Source organism: Oncorhynchus masou, chromosome 9 (assembly GCF_036934945.1).
Source record: "Oncorhynchus masou masou isolate Uvic2021 chromosome 9, UVic_Omas_1.1, whole genome shotgun sequence".
Taxonomy (NCBI): domain Eukaryota; kingdom Metazoa; phylum Chordata; class Actinopteri; order Salmoniformes; family Salmonidae; genus Oncorhynchus; species Oncorhynchus masou.
The window spans coordinates 39978327-39995626 of NC_088220.1; the positions used below are offsets into that span (position 1 = coordinate 39978327).

General features: G+C 43.6%; 1 protein-coding gene across 1 annotated transcript in view; it reads left to right on the top strand.

The window, feature by feature from the left end:
• The window catches only part of LOC135545982 (ecto-NOX disulfide-thiol exchanger 2-like), a 289160-nt gene that overhangs the window by 242476 nt on the left and 29384 nt on the right, over window positions 1-17300 (top strand). The window contains exons 8-9 of the mRNA XM_064974014.1: window positions 886-992; window positions 10534-10639. Coding sequence (XP_064830086.1) covers window positions 886-992; window positions 10534-10639 — 213 coding nt within the window. The remainder of the gene's footprint in view (window positions 1-885; window positions 993-10533; window positions 10640-17300) is intronic.

Here is a 17300-nt window from a genome sequence, read left to right on the forward strand (position 1 = left end):
TGAGCGTGTTCTTGTAACTAATCTGAGGCTGGTTGTTAATACCAGGCCCAGCTGTCAATCACAGGAGTGATTAGGAGGGTGTGATGAACAGACACGTGTCTTACACCAGCCCTGAATCAAAGCTGTCATCTTACTCAGGCTCAGGGATATGACCACTCAGCCCTTCTATCTAACCCACGATAAGAACAGTAATGAGGAGAGCCAAGGTGTATCCCAAATTGCACCTTGTTCCGGGGGCACTACATTTGACCAGAGGCCTATGGGCACTGCGTAGGGAATAGGTTGCCATTTGACACACAGCCCCAGTCTCAGAAACAGGCTTTAGACACAGAGACAGCCTTTGATTGTGGCCTTCAGAGCGTCTGAGAGTCGTCGAAGATGAGATGTGTTGTAATTAAAAACAGGAGAGGCTTTAGACAAAAAGAGGGTTTCAGTTAGTGGTAGAGACTTTACTTTGATCTCTTGATAAGATCTCTGTCCCTTCAGAGAATTCCCGTGTTCTACAGTCAATCTCTACTGAGTCTGTATCACTGGAGGAGAGGAGAGAAAGAGGAGCAGTGTGTGCGTGGGTGCGTGTGCAAGCAAGTGTGTGAGGCCATGGTCAGGGCAGGGGTGTGTGTGAATAGAGCAGGAGCCTGCTGCAAGCCGTCTGATCTTCCTGTTGCATTTTTAGGACGGGCTCTCTGTGATCACCTCGAGACGGGGTGACTCACGACTCTGACCCAGAGCTGTACTATACTGTATAGAACAGAAAATAACAGTAAAAACACATCAACATACAGCAAGGTGTCTTCCTACCTGATTCCACTTTCTCACTCCTCTGCTCCTTCCCACCCGCCCTCTCTCTCTCTGGATGGTAACTGGCCCCTGCATCCCCTGCTACAGTTGAGCAGATTGTGTCTGTATTCCACGCTGCTTCCAAACAAAAGGCATGGGACCATTTCTCCAAAGCTCAACGCAAGAACCTGGACGTGTGGCGCAAGCAAGCAGAGGTTGGTCCTTTTACTTTTTCTACAATTATTTAAGCATTCTATTCATTTGGTGAAGTGCAGTATAGTCTCCATATTATTGTGTCCTTTATGTGAACAATATGTAAACATCTCTCCAGTATTCCAGCCTCCAACTACTTTTTGTGAAATTCATGGTGTTGTCTTGGCAGGATGATTTGTGTTGGAGTGTTAAAAGCAAACACTAGCTTTAAAACAAGGCTTAACATTAGCCTTAGATTAATTTAAATGGTAAAAAGAACTGGTCCTAAAATGGAACCTTGTGGTATTCTTTAAGTATTATAAAGGAACTGAGATTGTAGAACATCAACATTAAGTACTAGCCTAAGAGGTAAATACTACAGCTAGCCTAATAAACACAGGTTGAAGGCTAGGCTACACCCTTTCTCTCTACTTAGTTCAGTCCCAGAGTAGGAGCTCCGGTCAGGACCAGGTACAGGCTACTTACCCCTCTCTCCTCTGAAGGGAGTCCAGTCCGGTGAGTGCTCAGTCTCACTGCCAGGAACAGGTAACGGTGGACTCACCCTTTAACTCAACCAGAGTACACTGGATCTCTTTTTACATAACACCTCAAAACACACTTATGTTTTTTCTTTATTTTATGACCCTCTGATTGTGCTTTCATCCAGTAGGTGAACAAATAACCTACTTTAATGTTTTGTTTCGTGTAAAATGTAGGTCATGCTCAGATTTGTTCTCTATTTTCTTTGTTGTTTCCAACAAATGCTGCATTAATTACCACAAACACGTTTCCCTCTTTAATGGAGGGTGTTCAAGTGTGGCGCTGCTGTCATTTTAGGGCCAAACGGGTAAGTTTGATCTGGGTATAAATCTCTGAGGCCACCAATATGTAAACAGCAGATATGGTGTGTAATTAACAGCCTGATCTCTATCTCACAGTAACACTGACACGGTCACCGTGGATCACAGGCTGGAGACGGTGTAGCTCTTCTATGGAGATCCTAGTGCAGGAGATATATTACAAACTAGTTGAACAGACTCATTACAAACTGTTGATGCACGGTGGCAGTGTATAGGTGTTCTGTAAAGTGAGAATCATTTTTATGTGCAGGTCATGTGTAACTGACGGTATACAATTTGATGGGTTGGTAGCTGTGTGTTTGGGTGAGTGTATATCATGATGGACTCAATCAGAGGTATAGCTGGTATGTCTTGATCTCAGACTGTAGAGACTCTTATGCTCTAAAGGTAGGTGTGAGGTGGTGTGTGTAGACTAGTGAAAACACTCCTCACTAAGAAGAAAATTACAATCATGCCTAATTTACCCCTTGCATGTATATACGCAACACAAGAACCCAAGTTCATTATTGCAGGGTTGCACTTGTCTGTGTACGTTTGCTACGTAACTATGCATGACCACGGTTTTGCATAGGTCATTGTAGTTCTTGTGTTGGGTACTGACTAAGGTAAAAATTAGGCTTAAAACACATAAACATGACATTGCCTGTTTATTTTCACAGCATAGAGCTAAAACATCCCTACACACATCTCAATGAAGCTCTATGTGAATATTAATGCATTAAAAACACAGTTGCAATATAATACAGTACAATCCTAATGACACCAGGAATAGAACTCTGGAGAGTTAACAACTCATACTGAGAACTGGAAGTGCCTCTTTGTGTATAGATGCATATTAACACTCTACAGTTGGCTGTGAATATTCAGTTATTGTGATCCAGCAACACTATTCCCTGCAGAAGCATAAGCATGCGTATGGTGATACCTGGAACTGAGCTTTTAACACAGATGTATCACCTTCTGTTGTAAGTGTAGATGGCTTAATGACGCAGCTTTACCCTGTCATATACTACTGTCAATGGACATCTCTGTCGTCACCAAGGCCAATCTTCTACTGTTCTACTGGACATAATCTCTGTCATCACAAGGGCCAATCTTCTACTGTTCTACTGGACATAATCTCTGTCATCACAAAGGCCAATCTTCTATTGTTCTACTGATTTTGTCAGACCTTGAGTCTCAGGGATCAAGTCCTTAGAGGAATATTAGAGCTCTCTTATTGGGAGTTTATTTATTGATAGACAATGTATTTCAATTCAGAAAGACTGTTGTGGTGTGTGTGTGTCACTGTGCTGTAAATGGAGAACAGTGATGTAGCAGTCACACAGTAATCCAGCAAAAATATTCCAACATTTCCCCAAAATTCTTAGGTTTTCCAGAAATCCTAGTTGGACGATTCCAGATTTCCTGTTTATTCCATACTGATTCCAGAAATCTTCCAACCAGGAAGTATTTTCCCACCCTACAGCAGTATCTTTATTGAAGGTCTGTTCTGTATTTGTCAGACAACAGGATGCACAGAATAGCAGGACTGAAAGAGTGCAGAAATTTCACCGTCAGTCTGAAACAATCACAACGAACATCTGCTACCTTCCATCCATTCATTTATCCATTTGCCTCCTCACACAGTCACTCATCCATTTACTTTATTTATCAATTTACCTATTCAGATCCAGCCATCTATCCATTCCACGAAATGGGTGCCTTTTGCTTCCCTTTGATATTTTAAGTAGAAATTATGCACTGATGCTGAATTTTAAAAGCTTGTTATTTTAAATGAAGTGCACGTTAATATACACCACATGGATCATTTAATAAATTCTCTCTTTTCGGTCTATTTACACGTCAACCCTCTTCGCCCAATTAATTTGAGGAAAACTTTACCTTATTAAACTTTCATTATGTGTGAAACATGTATCATTGTTAATTTCGTGAACACCATATGGTCCAGTGCTCTTCACCGCATGAGGAGTAATGGCAGAGGAGTCATGGCCCCACAGTAACTTAATAGGTTTGATATTATATATCAGTGTATTTGTACAAGAGATACTTGATCAATGAGAAAATGTTGGATTTATCGCAAACATGCCTTTAAATAATATACTGAAAGAAATATGAATGCAACATGCAACAATTTCAATGATTTTATTGAGTTACAGCTCATATGGAAATCAGTAATTTGATATAAATTATTTAGGCCCTAATCTATGTATTTTACATGACTGAGAATACATATATGCATCTGTTGGTCACAGATACACTGTATATACAAACGTATGTGGACACCCCTTCAAATGAGTGGATTCGGCTATTTCAGCCACACCCGTTGCTGACAGGTGTATAAAACACAGCCTTGCAATCGCCATAGACAAGCATTGGCGGTAAAAAAGTCAGTTCGTCAAATTTCTGCCCTGCTAGAGCTGCCCTGGTCAACTAAGTGCTGCTATTGTGAAATCTTTATTTGCCACATGCGCCGAATACAAGTGTAGACTTCACCGTGAAATGCTTTCTTGCAAGCCCTTAACCAACAGTGGAGTTCAACACTTTACATGTTGGGTTTATCTTTTTATCCAGTGTAGTTATGCAGTTGCATAAGTGTCTGTGACAGGGTTGACAGTGTGCAGATAACATGCTCTTAGTTCATAGGATTTTATTGCATGTGATGGGAAAAAGTATATATCCTATATACAATAGAACGTTGAACGAAAATATATTTGAAAGTTAATTTCTTTAAAATGTGCATGTCCAAAAGACACCTATATGTGGAGCAACATCTATCCATCTCTCAACTACAAATATTTGTCTTCTGGTACAGGGTTTCCCAACTGACGGCCGGCGGGTTTTATTTTGCCCCCATATTTTCTGAGCCAAAAAGTTGGACTTTTGTCATTTTCATTGTTGCACCAGGAAATCAGCTCCAAGTGATTTGAATTTTGGAAATCTGTTCCCAAGTATTTCCACTCATAATAGAGTGACACGCACGCATCTTGCGGTCAAATTGTAGTCTACAAATGATTTGTATTTATGTTCCGGCCCCGACCGTCCGTCCGCTCAAGAAAAAAATTGTCCAAAGGCTGAATTTAGTTTATGATCCCGGGTCTATTCTCTGCTACCACTGCTCTTATTGCCTCAGGGGTGCGTCCCAAATTGCACCCTAATCCCTATATAGTGCACTACTTTTGAGTAGAGCCCTCTGGTCAAAATTCGTGCACTACATAGGGAATAGTATATCATTTGTGCCGCAGGCTCATTCTTTCTACTCACTGCACAGACAATAACTTTAAGCAAGGCAGCTAGGGCTGTGGTGGTCATAACATTTGGTCAGCCGGTTATTGTCATACATAAGACTGCCGCTCTCGTTGTGATTGACCGTTAGTTAACATAAACACGTTTCGTATCCCCAGGCCTCCGCTCATACAAGCAGATGTGTATCGTTGTAATATGTATAAAAGTCTAAATAAATTGAATACACACCATGACTATAAATCCAATATTTATTTTTGTCAGGTCTGAAGAAACATGATATGAACATCATTTTTTATTTCAGAAGAAGGGAATATGAGTTGGCCTACTGTATGTTATCTGGCTATGCTCCATGTCGGTTCGTTGAGCTGACAAGATATGCTTATAAGTCCCACACCATTATTTTATATTATATGATTTTATAGTAAGAAGAATGTAATTGAATTTAGCTGAATAAAATAGAAATGTATATATTTTTCCTCATATGAAGTGTCAATGTTGAGCATAAAAGTGATCATTTGAAACAGAGTTATTTGGCAACTTTAGTTGTGAATGGTGCAATCCTTATAATGTCTTAGAAATCAAAACGTATATGGGCTACATGATGCTATTGATGATTTGAGAAAGTAGGAAAAAAAAGCTTGCTCTCTGTTCCTTGACTTAGGCTGCACAGCTGTCCTCTGCACAGCTGAACCCCCCCCCTTCCATTTGTTTTGTACACTGTTGCTACTCGCTGTTTATTATCTATGCATAGTCACTTCACCCCTACCTACATGTACAAATTACTTCTAACCTGTACCCCCACACACTGACTCTGTACTGGTACCCCCTGTATATAGCCTCATTATTGTTATGTTATTCCGTTACTTTTTATAATTCTTTACTTTAGTTTATTTGGTAAATATGAACTGAACTGTTGGTTAAGGGAATGTAAGTAAGCATTTCACGGTAAGGTCAACACTTGTTGTAACGGTTCTCGTCTTTTGAAGGAGAAGCGGACCAAAATGCAGCGTGGTGGAGGAAGGCTCTGGCAGATCCTGGCTGACTGACGGATCTGGAAGAGTCTGGCTGACTGGCGGATCTGGAAGAGTCTGGCAGACTGGCGGATCTGGAGGAGTCTGGCAGATCTGGAAGAGTCTGGATGACTAACGGATCCTGGCTGACTGGCAGATCTGGAAGAGTCTGGCTGACTGGCGGATCCTGGCAGACTGACGGCTCTGGCTGCTCAATGCTGACTGGCGGCTCTGGCTGCTCAATGCTGACTGGCGGCTCTGGCTGCTCCATGCTGACTGGCGGCTCTGGCTGCTCCATGCTGACTGGCGGCTCTGGCTGCTCCATGCTGACTGGCGGCTCTGGCTGCTCCATGCTGACTGGCAGCTCTGGCTGCTCCATGCAGACTGGCAGCTCTGGCGGCTTCTTGCAGACTGGCAGCTCTGGCGGCTTCTTGCAGACTGACAGCTCTGGCGGCTTCTTGCAGACTGACAGCTCTGGCAGCTTCTTGCAGACTGACAGCTCTGGCGGCTTCTTGCAGACTGGGAGCTCTGGCTGCTCCATGCAGACTGGCAGCTCTGGCAGCTCCTTGCTGACTGGCAGCTCCTTGCAGACTGGCAGCACCTTGCAGACTGGCAGCTTTGGCTGCTCCATGCAGACTGGCAGCTCCGGCTGCTCCATGCAGACTGGCAGCTCTAGCAGTTCCATGAAGACTGACAGCTCTGGCTGCTCCATGCAGACTGGCAGCTCTGGCTGCTCCATGCAGACTGACAGCTCTGGCTGCTCCATGCAGGCTGGCAGCTCTGGCTGCGCTAAACAGGCAGGAGACTCCGGGCAACGCTGTAGAGGCGGAAGGCTCTGGCAGCGCTAAACAGGCGGGAGACTCCAGCAGCGCAGGAGAGGAGGAAGGCTCTGGCTGCGCTGAACAGGCGGGAGACTCTGGCAGCGCTGTAGAGGAGGAATTCTCTGGCTGCGCTGAACAGGCGGGAAACTCCGGCAGCGCAGGAGAGGAGGAAGGTTCTGGCAGCGCTGGATAGGCGAGGCGCACTGTAGGTCTGATGCGTGGTACTGGCACTGGTGGTACTGGGCCGAGGACACGCACAGGAAGCCTAGTGCAGGGAGCTGCCACCGGAGGGCTGGTGTGTGGAGGTGGCACAGGATGGGCTAGACCGTGAAGGCGTACTGGAGATCTTGAGAGCAGTGCTGGCACAGGACGTGCAAGGCTAGGGAGGTGCACAGGAGGCCTGGTGCGTGAGGCTGGCACCATCTTCACCAGCCGACTAACACGCATCTCAGGACGAGTATGGAGCGCTGACCCAGGTGCCATCAAATCCCCGACACGCTCCGTCGGGCGAATTCCATGCTTGACGCACCAACACAGCAACTCCCTCATTTCTCTCTCCTCCAATTTCCCCATTAACTCCTTCACAGTTTCTGCTTCGGTCACCTCCAACACCGGCTCTGGTTCTGGTCTCCTCCTTGGCTCCTCACGATAAACAGGGAGAGTTGGCTCAGGTCTGACTCCTGACTCTGCCACACTCTCCCTGACTCTCGGGCTTCCTTCCGCGCCGCCGTGCTTGCTTCGCCAACCTCATTCTCTCGTAACCTTCTGCACACTGCTCCATCGAATCCCAGGCGGGCTCCGGCACTCTCCCTGGGTCGACTGCCCACCTGTCTATCTCCTCCCATGTTGTGTAGTCCAGATTTTGTTGCTCCTGCTGCCGCTGTTGCTGTTGCTTCTCCTGCGACTCCTTTTGCTGTTGCCTGTTACCACGCCGCTTGGTCCCATTGTGGTGGGTGATTCTGTAACGGTTCTCGTCTGTCGAAGGAGAAGCGGACCAAAATGCAGCGTGGTGGTTATTCATGTTCTTTAATAAAATTAACTCGACATGAAATAACTAAATGAAACAATAAATGTGTGAAAACCTATACAGCCTATCTGGTGACAATAAACACAGAGACAGGAACAATCACCCACAAACACACAGTGAAACCCAGGCTACCTAAATATGGTTCCCAATCAGAGACAATGACTAACACCTGCCTCTAATTGAGAACCATATCAGGCCAGACATAGAAATAGACAAACAAGACATCCAACATAGAATGCCCACTCAGATCACACCCTGACCAACCAAAACATAGAAACATACAAAGTAAACTATGGTCAGGGTCTGACACTTGTACTCGGAGCATGTGACAAATACAATTTGATTTTATCGAGTGATCATCAGAATATTCTCAGTTTAATATTTTTATTTACTCGTATGTAAAATTGGTTTTGATTGTGAATGGTTCAATTCACCTTCAGCTCCAATCCACTGTGACTCTACTCAGGAAATAGACCCAAACAAAAATATTATTTCTCTCAAATGTGCACAAATGTGTTTACATCTGTCAGTGAACATGTCTCCTTTACCAAGATAATACATCCACCTGACAGGTTTCGCAAATGAAGAAGCTGATTAAACAGCATGATCATTACACAGGTGCATCTTGTGCTGGGGACAATAAAAGGCCATTCTAAAATGTGCAGTTTTGTCACACAACACAATAGCACAGATGTCTCAAGTTTTGAAGGAGCATGCAATTGGCATGCTGACTGCAGGAAAGTCCACTAGAGCTGTTGCCAGATAATTTAAAATACTTTTCTCTAAGCCGCCTCCAACATTGTTTTAGAGAATTTGGCAGTACGTTCAACTGGCCTCACAACCTCAGACCACGTGTAACCACACCAGCCCAGGACCTCCACATCCAGCCACCCGGACAGCTGATGAAACTGTGGGTTTACACAACCGAAGAATATCTGCACAAACTGTCAGAATGCTTCTCAGGGAAGCTCATCTGCATGCACCTAGTCCTCACCAGGGTCTTGACCTGACAGCAGTTCCTCGTCGTAACCGACTTCAGTGGGCAAATGCTAACCCTCTATGGACCACTGGCATGCTGGAGAAGTATGCTCTTCATGGATGAATGCCGGTTTCAACTTTATTGAGCAGATGGCAGACAGTGTTTTATGGCATCGTGTGGGCAAGCGGTTTGCTGATGTCAACGTTGTGAACGAAGTGGTGGTGGTGGGGTTATGGTATGGGCATGCATAAGCTATGGACAACGAACACAATTGCATTTTATTGATGTCAATTTGAATGCACAGAGATACTGTGATTAGATTATTCCGCAGCCATCACCTCAAAATTTCAGCATTACGATGTACGGCCAACATTGCAAGAATCTCTAAACAATTCTTGGAAGCTGTAAATATTCCAGTTCTTCTGTGGCCTGCCTACTCAGACATGTCACCCATTGAATTCGGGATGCTCTGGATCGGTGTGTACGACAACGTGTTCCATATCCTGCCAATATCCAGCAACTTCGCACAGCCATTGAAGTGGAGTGGGACAACTTTCCACAGGCCACATTCAACAGCCTGATCAACTCTATGTGAAGGAGATGTGTCACGCTGCATCAGGCAAAAGGTGGTCACACCAGATGCTAACAGGTTTTCTGATCCACGGCCCTACCTTTTTTTTAACGTACAGTATCTGTGACCAAAAGATGCATATCTGTATTCTCAATCATGAAATCCATAGATTAGGGCCTAATGAGTTCATTTCCATTGAAGTGTAGCTTGTAGCAGTGTAACTTGATCTGATGGAATGGCTTGTCCGGCACTTTGTAAAAACCAAGAATGTATTGAGTGAATGTTGGAAGGAGATCCTGGTTCCTTTCTAAACATAGCAATGTGAATACACAGGATTCGGACCGAAAAATAGGTGAAGTGTATGAAAAAGAGTTGAGTCCACATTCAAAGACAAAGGATTGAGATCGGTTCTTTTAAAGAGGACTATGTGTGAACACACCCTAAGGGGAAGTTCACTCTACTCTGAGCTAGACACAGCCAACAGCACAGTGGCTACAGCAGTATGCTTATAGGACAAATATATCAGTACAGTTATACTCAAAACAGCATAGGACATACATTACATGCAGGCTGCTGCTCTCTGCTATCTGCTGTCCCATAAGTGCAGCAGAGGGAGAACTCAGTCCTGCTCTGAGACCTGCCTTCATGTCTTATCTCATCTCCACTCCTCATGCTCTGTGTATCGCTCTGGGTAGAAGTTGCCTTTAGGTACAGCTCTGGGATCAGCTCACCCTCTCAATATCCTAAACGTACCGATATAGATGGAAAGCAAATCTGAACCTTAAATCAGTTTGCACGGGAAACTTCAACCAGTGTGTGTGTGTGTGTGTGTGTGTGTGTGTGTGTGTGTGTGTGTGTGTGTGTGTGTGTGTGTGCGTGTGCGTGTGTGTGCGTGTGCATGAGTGTCTGTGAGCTTTCAAGTTTATGTACTGTATGTATCTATCTGAATGTGTGTGTGTCTGATCCATGTCTGCAGCCAGGCTACTCAGGAGGAGTTTGTTCAGAAGGAACATTGTCATAATCCTGTTTTGTTGTGTTGTTTCCCTCCAGGAGATCAGAAACATGCAGAATGAAGAGCTGATGGGGATCAGACGAGAGGAGGAAATGGAGATGTCTGACGATGACATGGAGGATACACACATCCCTGACGAATCAGGTACACACACTCACTACACACACACCTGATATAAAAAACTAACATTAACTACACACACACCACACACACTTTTGGGATATGGTTGCTTCCTTTTCTTCTTAGTTGTAGAATAGATCTGTAGCACAGCCCTCTGTCTCAGTGTCATCAGCTCATTCACTCTCTAAATGGACAAATTAAATTGGAGAGGAGACCATGCAGAGACAATATAACGGGCTTCTCCAGGCTGAGTGTGTACGCGTGTGTACTTGTAGAACTGTGTATGCGTGCGTGCCACTGTAATTGGGGATGCTCACAGCTGGAACTGTGTGTGTGCGCATACTTGTACACTTAAGTATGTGTGTGTGTGTGTGTGTGTGTGTGTGTGTGTGTGTGTGTGTGTGTGTGTGTGTGTGTGTGTGTGTGTGTGTGTGTGTGTGTGTGTGTGTGTGTGTGTGTGTGTGTGTGTGTGTGTGTGTGTGAGAGTGAGATAGTCAGAGAGAGAGAGTGTGTGTGTGTGCACGGCTGGTAGACACTCTGAGACAACTATCAATCATCCAGTAAGCCCTTCTCTAAAGCACCTTTATGGCAAAATAACAGGTCATATATCAATATGGAGCAGGGGTGACAAACATATGGCCTACGGGTCCAATACAGTGGGGGATTAGCTCATCTAGACTAAAACCAAATCGAAAATGTGTAGAAATGATAATGGACCTACATTCATACTGTTTATTGACTATGACCAGCTCACTAATACAGTGTTTCCTCTGCAGTCATTTAGCTGTGGCGCTGCGCCACGGCAAAATCATTGCCGCCACGGCAAAAAAACATAAAAAATCTTTCGGTTGAGGTGTACTTTGAAGATACTGGAACAGTCCACAATTAATTGTTCTTTGCAAACAAAATAAGTAATGACCGATCCGGCTTGTTGTGATAGTGTCATAGCCTATTCCCTTATCAGAACCGTTCTTTTTTTCCGTCCGGTTAGGCCTACATTTTCGTTTGAGATAAGCTATCCAGGGAAAGTAATCTGGGTAACGTGTCATATTCTCACTGGGAGAGAGGGAAATAAACTCTGCGAGTGGACATAGAACGTTTTAGCACCACACGAGTATGGGACAGTTCCCAGGTCCACACCCACTCATGGATGAGTGGCTGGTAGCCTTATGTCTGCCTCACTGCTCATAGAATGGAATTCGCAACACAACAAGCTACTGGGTTTTTTCAAAGTCTTATCTTGATTTAAAATGTCTCCGACCCGCAAAGTTATTGTTCTGAACCTAGAGCCGTCCCAACGGTTGAAAGAATGTTGTCGTTCTACCTGTCAGCGGATTATTTTGCGGTTCACCAATGGGTAACCGTGGGTATCCGACCGCATGCAGACCCCCGACCCCATCCCCGGCCACTAGAAGCGGCGCTCCTAGTGGCTGGGGACTTTCATGCAGGCAAGCTTAAGTCAGTTTTACCAAATTCTTACCAGCATGTCACTGTGGCTTCTGTGCAACCAGGGGGAAAAAATCCTAGACCACCTTTACTCCACACAGAGATGCATAAAAAGCTCTCCCCGCCCTCCATTTGGCAAATCTGACCATAATTCTATCCTCCTGATTCCTGCTTACAAAGCAAAAACTAAAGCAGGAAGTACCAGTGACTCGCTCAATACGGAAGTGGTAAGATGACGTGGATGCTATACTACATGACTGTTTTGCAAGCATAGGCTGAAATATGTTCTGGGATTCATTTTTTATTTTTTTTATTTTTTATTGAACATTTATTTAACCAGGAAGGGCTCATTGAGATAAAAATCTCTTTTTCAAGTGCGCCTTGGCCAAGATAGGCAGCACCAATTCATTTAATTTTTTTTACAGACAGACATGAAAAAACTACAAAAAATCTAGTAAAAACCATTGAATTCACAAGAGTGTAAAAGAGCAAATTAAAAACATTGACACGTCAGGGAATCAGCCTCAAAGTCCTTCATCAGTGATTTAAAAACACCAATTGGAAACTAGTTCTTCCAGTTTAAAAGTATTTTGTAAGGTGTTCCAAGACGATGGCGCAGAGTATATAAAAGCCCTTTTACCAAATTCAGTTTGGACATTTGGAACCGTTAGCAGGATAAAGTCCAGCGAACAAAGAGAGTACCCACCACATTTCTGAACAATAAAAATACACAAATAAAAAGGTAGTAAACCCAAAATGGCTTTGTAAATAAAAGTATACCAGTGACAGCCTACGAGTGACTAGAGAAGGCCAGCCAACCCTGGTATACAAAGTGCAGTGGTGCGAAAGGGTTTTGCAGCTTAAAATAAATCTCAAAGTCCCATTGTAAATAGTGTCAATTTATATCAAACACTGAGCGGAAGCATTCATATATAAAATATCCCCATCCAATGGCATTGAGGAATACACCACCTCAGTCATCGGCTTCATCAATAAGTGCATCGATGATGTCGTCCCCACAGTGACTGTACCTGCATATCCCGACCAGAAGCCATGGATTACAGGCAACAACCGCATCGAGCTAAAGGCTAGAGCTGCCGCTTTCAAGGAGCGGGAGACTGATCCGGACGCTTATAAGAAATCCCGGTATCCCCTCAGACGAACCATCAAACAAGCAAAGCGTCAATACAGGATTAAGATTGAATACTGCTACACCGGCTCTGACGCTCGTCAGATGTGGCAGGGCTTGAAAACTATTAAGGACTACAAAGGGAAACTAAGACGTGAACTGCCCAGTGACGCGAGCCTACCAGACGACCTAAATGCCTTTTATGCTCGCTTCGAGGCAAGCAACACTGAAGCATGCGTGAGAGCACCAGCTTTTCTGGATGACTGTGTGATAACGCTCTCCGTAGCCGATGTGAACAAAACCTTTAAACAGGTCAACATTCACAAAGTTGCTGGGCCAGACGGATTACCAGGACGTGTACTCAAAGCATGCGTGGACCAACTGTCAAGTGTCTTCACTGACATTTTCAACATCTCCCTGACCGAGTCTGTAATACCTACATGTTTCAAGCAGACCACCATAGTCCCTGTGCCCAGGGAAGCGAAGCTAACCTGCCTAAATGATTACCGCCGTGGTACTCATGTAGGTAGCCATGAAGTGCTTTGAAAGGCAGGTCATGGCTCACATCCTCCCAGACACCCTAGACCCACTCCAATTTGCGTACCGCCCCAACAGATCCACAGATAACACAATCTCAATCGCACTCCACACTGCCCTCACCTGGATAAAAGGAACACCTATTTTAAAAATGCTGTTCATTGACAACAGCTCAGCGTTCAACACCATAGTGCCCACGCAGCTCATCACTAAGCTAATGACTCTGGGACAAAACAACTCCTACTGCAACTGGATCCTGGACTTCCTGACGAGCTTCCCCCAGGATGATCCAGCTGATCCTTAACACTGGGGCCCCTCAGGGGTGTGTACTTAGCCCCCTCCTGTATTCCCTGTTCACCCACGACTGTGTGGCCAAACACAACTCCAACACCATCATTAAGTTTGCTGACGACACAACAGTGGTAGGCCTGATCACCGACAACGATGAGGTGGCCTATAGGGAGGAGGTCAGAGAACTGGCAGTGTGGTGCCAGGACAACAGCCTCTCCCTCAATGTGAGCAACACAAAGGAGCTGATTGTGGACTACAGGAAAAGGTGGTCCGAACAGGCCCCCATTAACATCGACAGGGCTGTGGTGTCCACATCAACAAATAACTATAATGGTCCAATACATACCAAGACAGTCATGAAGAGGGCACACCAAAACATTTTCCCCCCCAGGAGACTGAAAATATTTGGCATGGGTCCCCAGATTCTCAAAAGGTTCTACAGCTGCACCATCGAGGGCATCCTGACCAGTTGCATCACCACCTGGTATAACAACTGCTCGACATCTGACCGTAAGGTGTTACAGAGGGTAGTGCAAATGGCCCAGTGCATCACTGGGGCCAAGCTTCCTGCCATCTAGGATCTATATACAGTGGCTTGCAAAAGTATTCACCCCCATTTTTCCTATTTTGTTGCCTTTCAACCTGAAATTAAAATGGATTTTTTTGGGGTATTTGTATCATTTGATTTACACAACATGCCACTTTGAAGATGCAAAATATGCACTCATTCAGACTGCTCTTACTCTCTCATTTTTCCGAATACAAGCCTGAAACAATTTCTAAAAACTGTTGACTTCTAGTGGAGGCGTAGGAACTGCAATTTGAGTCCGAAGTTAATGGATAGATACTGTAATGGCATTGAATAGAAAACGATTGGATTGTGCACCATACTTCCTGAATGGATTTTTCTCAGGTTTTCGCCTGCCAAATCAGTTCTGTTATACTCATCAGACATTATTTGAACAGTTTTGGAAACTTTAGAGTGTTTTCTATCCAAATCTACTAATTATATGCATATCCTATCTTCTGGGCCGAGTAGAAGGCAGTTTAATTTGGGCATGCTTTTCATCCAAAATTCCAAATGATGCCCCCTACCCTAGAGAAGTTAAGCAATTGCTTTTTTTCTGGCCACTTTTCTGTAAAGCCCATCTCTGTGGAGAGTACGGCTTAAAGTGGTCCTATGGACAGATACTCCAATCTCCACTGTGGGGCTTTGCATCTTTGGTCTCTGTTTTGCCTCTCTGATTAATGCCCTCCTTGCCTGGTCTGTGAGTTTTGGTGGACAGCCCTCTCTTGACAGGTTTGTTGTGGTGCCATACTCTTTCCATGTTTTATAATGGATTTAATGGTGCTCCGCGGAATGTTGAAAGTTTCTGACATTTTTTTATATCCCAACCGTGATCTGTACTTCTCCACAACTTTGTCAATGACCTGTTTGGAGAGCTCCTTGGTCTTAATGGTACTGCTTGCTTCGTTGTGCCCCTTAGTGGTGTTGCAGACTCTGGATATATATATATATATATATATATATAAATATATATATATATATATATATATATATATATATATATATATACTGGGATCATGTGACAGATCATGTGAAACTTCGATTGCACACAGATGGACTTTATTGAACCAATTATGAGACTTCTGAAGGTGATTGGTTGCACCAGATCTTATTTAGGGGCTTCATAGCAAAGGAGGTGAATACAAATGCACGCATCACTTAAAGAAAAAATATATATTTACTTCTTATGGCTAGCGGAACCCCTCGACAACATTCTGCTGAAAAGGCAGCGTGTGAAATTCTAAAATATTTTTTTGAAATATGTAACTTTCATACATTATATAACTTTATGTAACTTTCACACAAGTGCAATACACCAAATGAAAGATACACTTATTGTTAATCTACCCATCATGTCCGATTTCAAAAAGGCTTTACAGCAAAAGCACAACATATGATTATGTTAGGTCAGAGCCTAGTCACAAAAACACACATAGCCATTATCCAGCCAAAGAGAGGAGTCACAAAAAGCAGAAGTAGAGATAAAATTAATCACTAACCTTTGATGATCTTCATCAGATGACACTCATAGGACTTCATGTTTTGTGCATATTTATATTAAAACATCTCAGTAATTTTTTGCTTCCAAAACATCCGGTGTTTTTGCCGAGAGCCACATCAATTTACAGAAATAGTCCTCATAAACTTCATTATAAGATACAAGTGTTATGCACAGAATTAGAGATATACTTCTCCTTAATGCAACCGCTGTGTCAGATTTCAAAAAACTTTACGGAAGAAGCAAACCATGCAATAATCTGAGTACGGCGCTCAGACAACAAATCAAGCCATACAGATATCCACCATGTTAGACTCAACCGAAGTCAGAAATAGCGTTATAAATATTCACTTACCTTTGATGATCTTCATCAGAATTCACTCCCAGGAATCCCAGTTCCACAAAAAAATGTTTGATTTGTTCGATAAAGTCCAACATTTATGTCCAAATACCTCCTTTTGTTAGCGCTTTCAGTTCACATATCCAAACTCACGACGCACAGGCAGGTCCAGGCAAAAGTTCAGAAGAAAAGTCATATTACAGTTCTTAGAAACATGTCAAACGGTGTATAGGATCAATCTTTAGGATGTTTTTATCATAAATCTTCAATAATGTTCCAACCGGAGAATTCCTTTGTCTTCAGAAATGCAATTGAATGCAAGCTAACTCTCACGTGAACGAGCTCATGACCAGCTCGTGGCACTCTGACAGACCACTGACTCATTCAGCTCCCATTTCCCTCTCCTTTACAGTAGAAGCATAAAGACTGTTGACATCTAGTGGAATTATTAGGAAGTGTTATTCGACCCCATAGACACTGTATATTCGATAGGCAAATAGTTAAAAAACTACAAACCTCAGATTTCCCACTTCCTGGTTGGATTTTTTTCAGGTTTTCGCCTGCCATATGAGTTCTGTTATACTCAGACATCATTCAAACAGTTTTAGAAACTTCAGAGTGTTTTTTATCCAAATCTACCAATAATATGCATATATTAGCAACTGGGACTGAGTAGCAGGCAGTTTACTCTGGGCACGCTTTTCATCCAAACGTGAAAATGCTGCCCCCTATAACAAACAGGTTTTAAACAAGTAATTTTTTACATTTCACTTTACCAATTTGGACTATTTTGTGTATGTCCATTACATGAAATCCAAATAAAAATCTATTTAAATTACCAGCAGTAAAAATGCCAAGGGGGATGAATACTTTTGC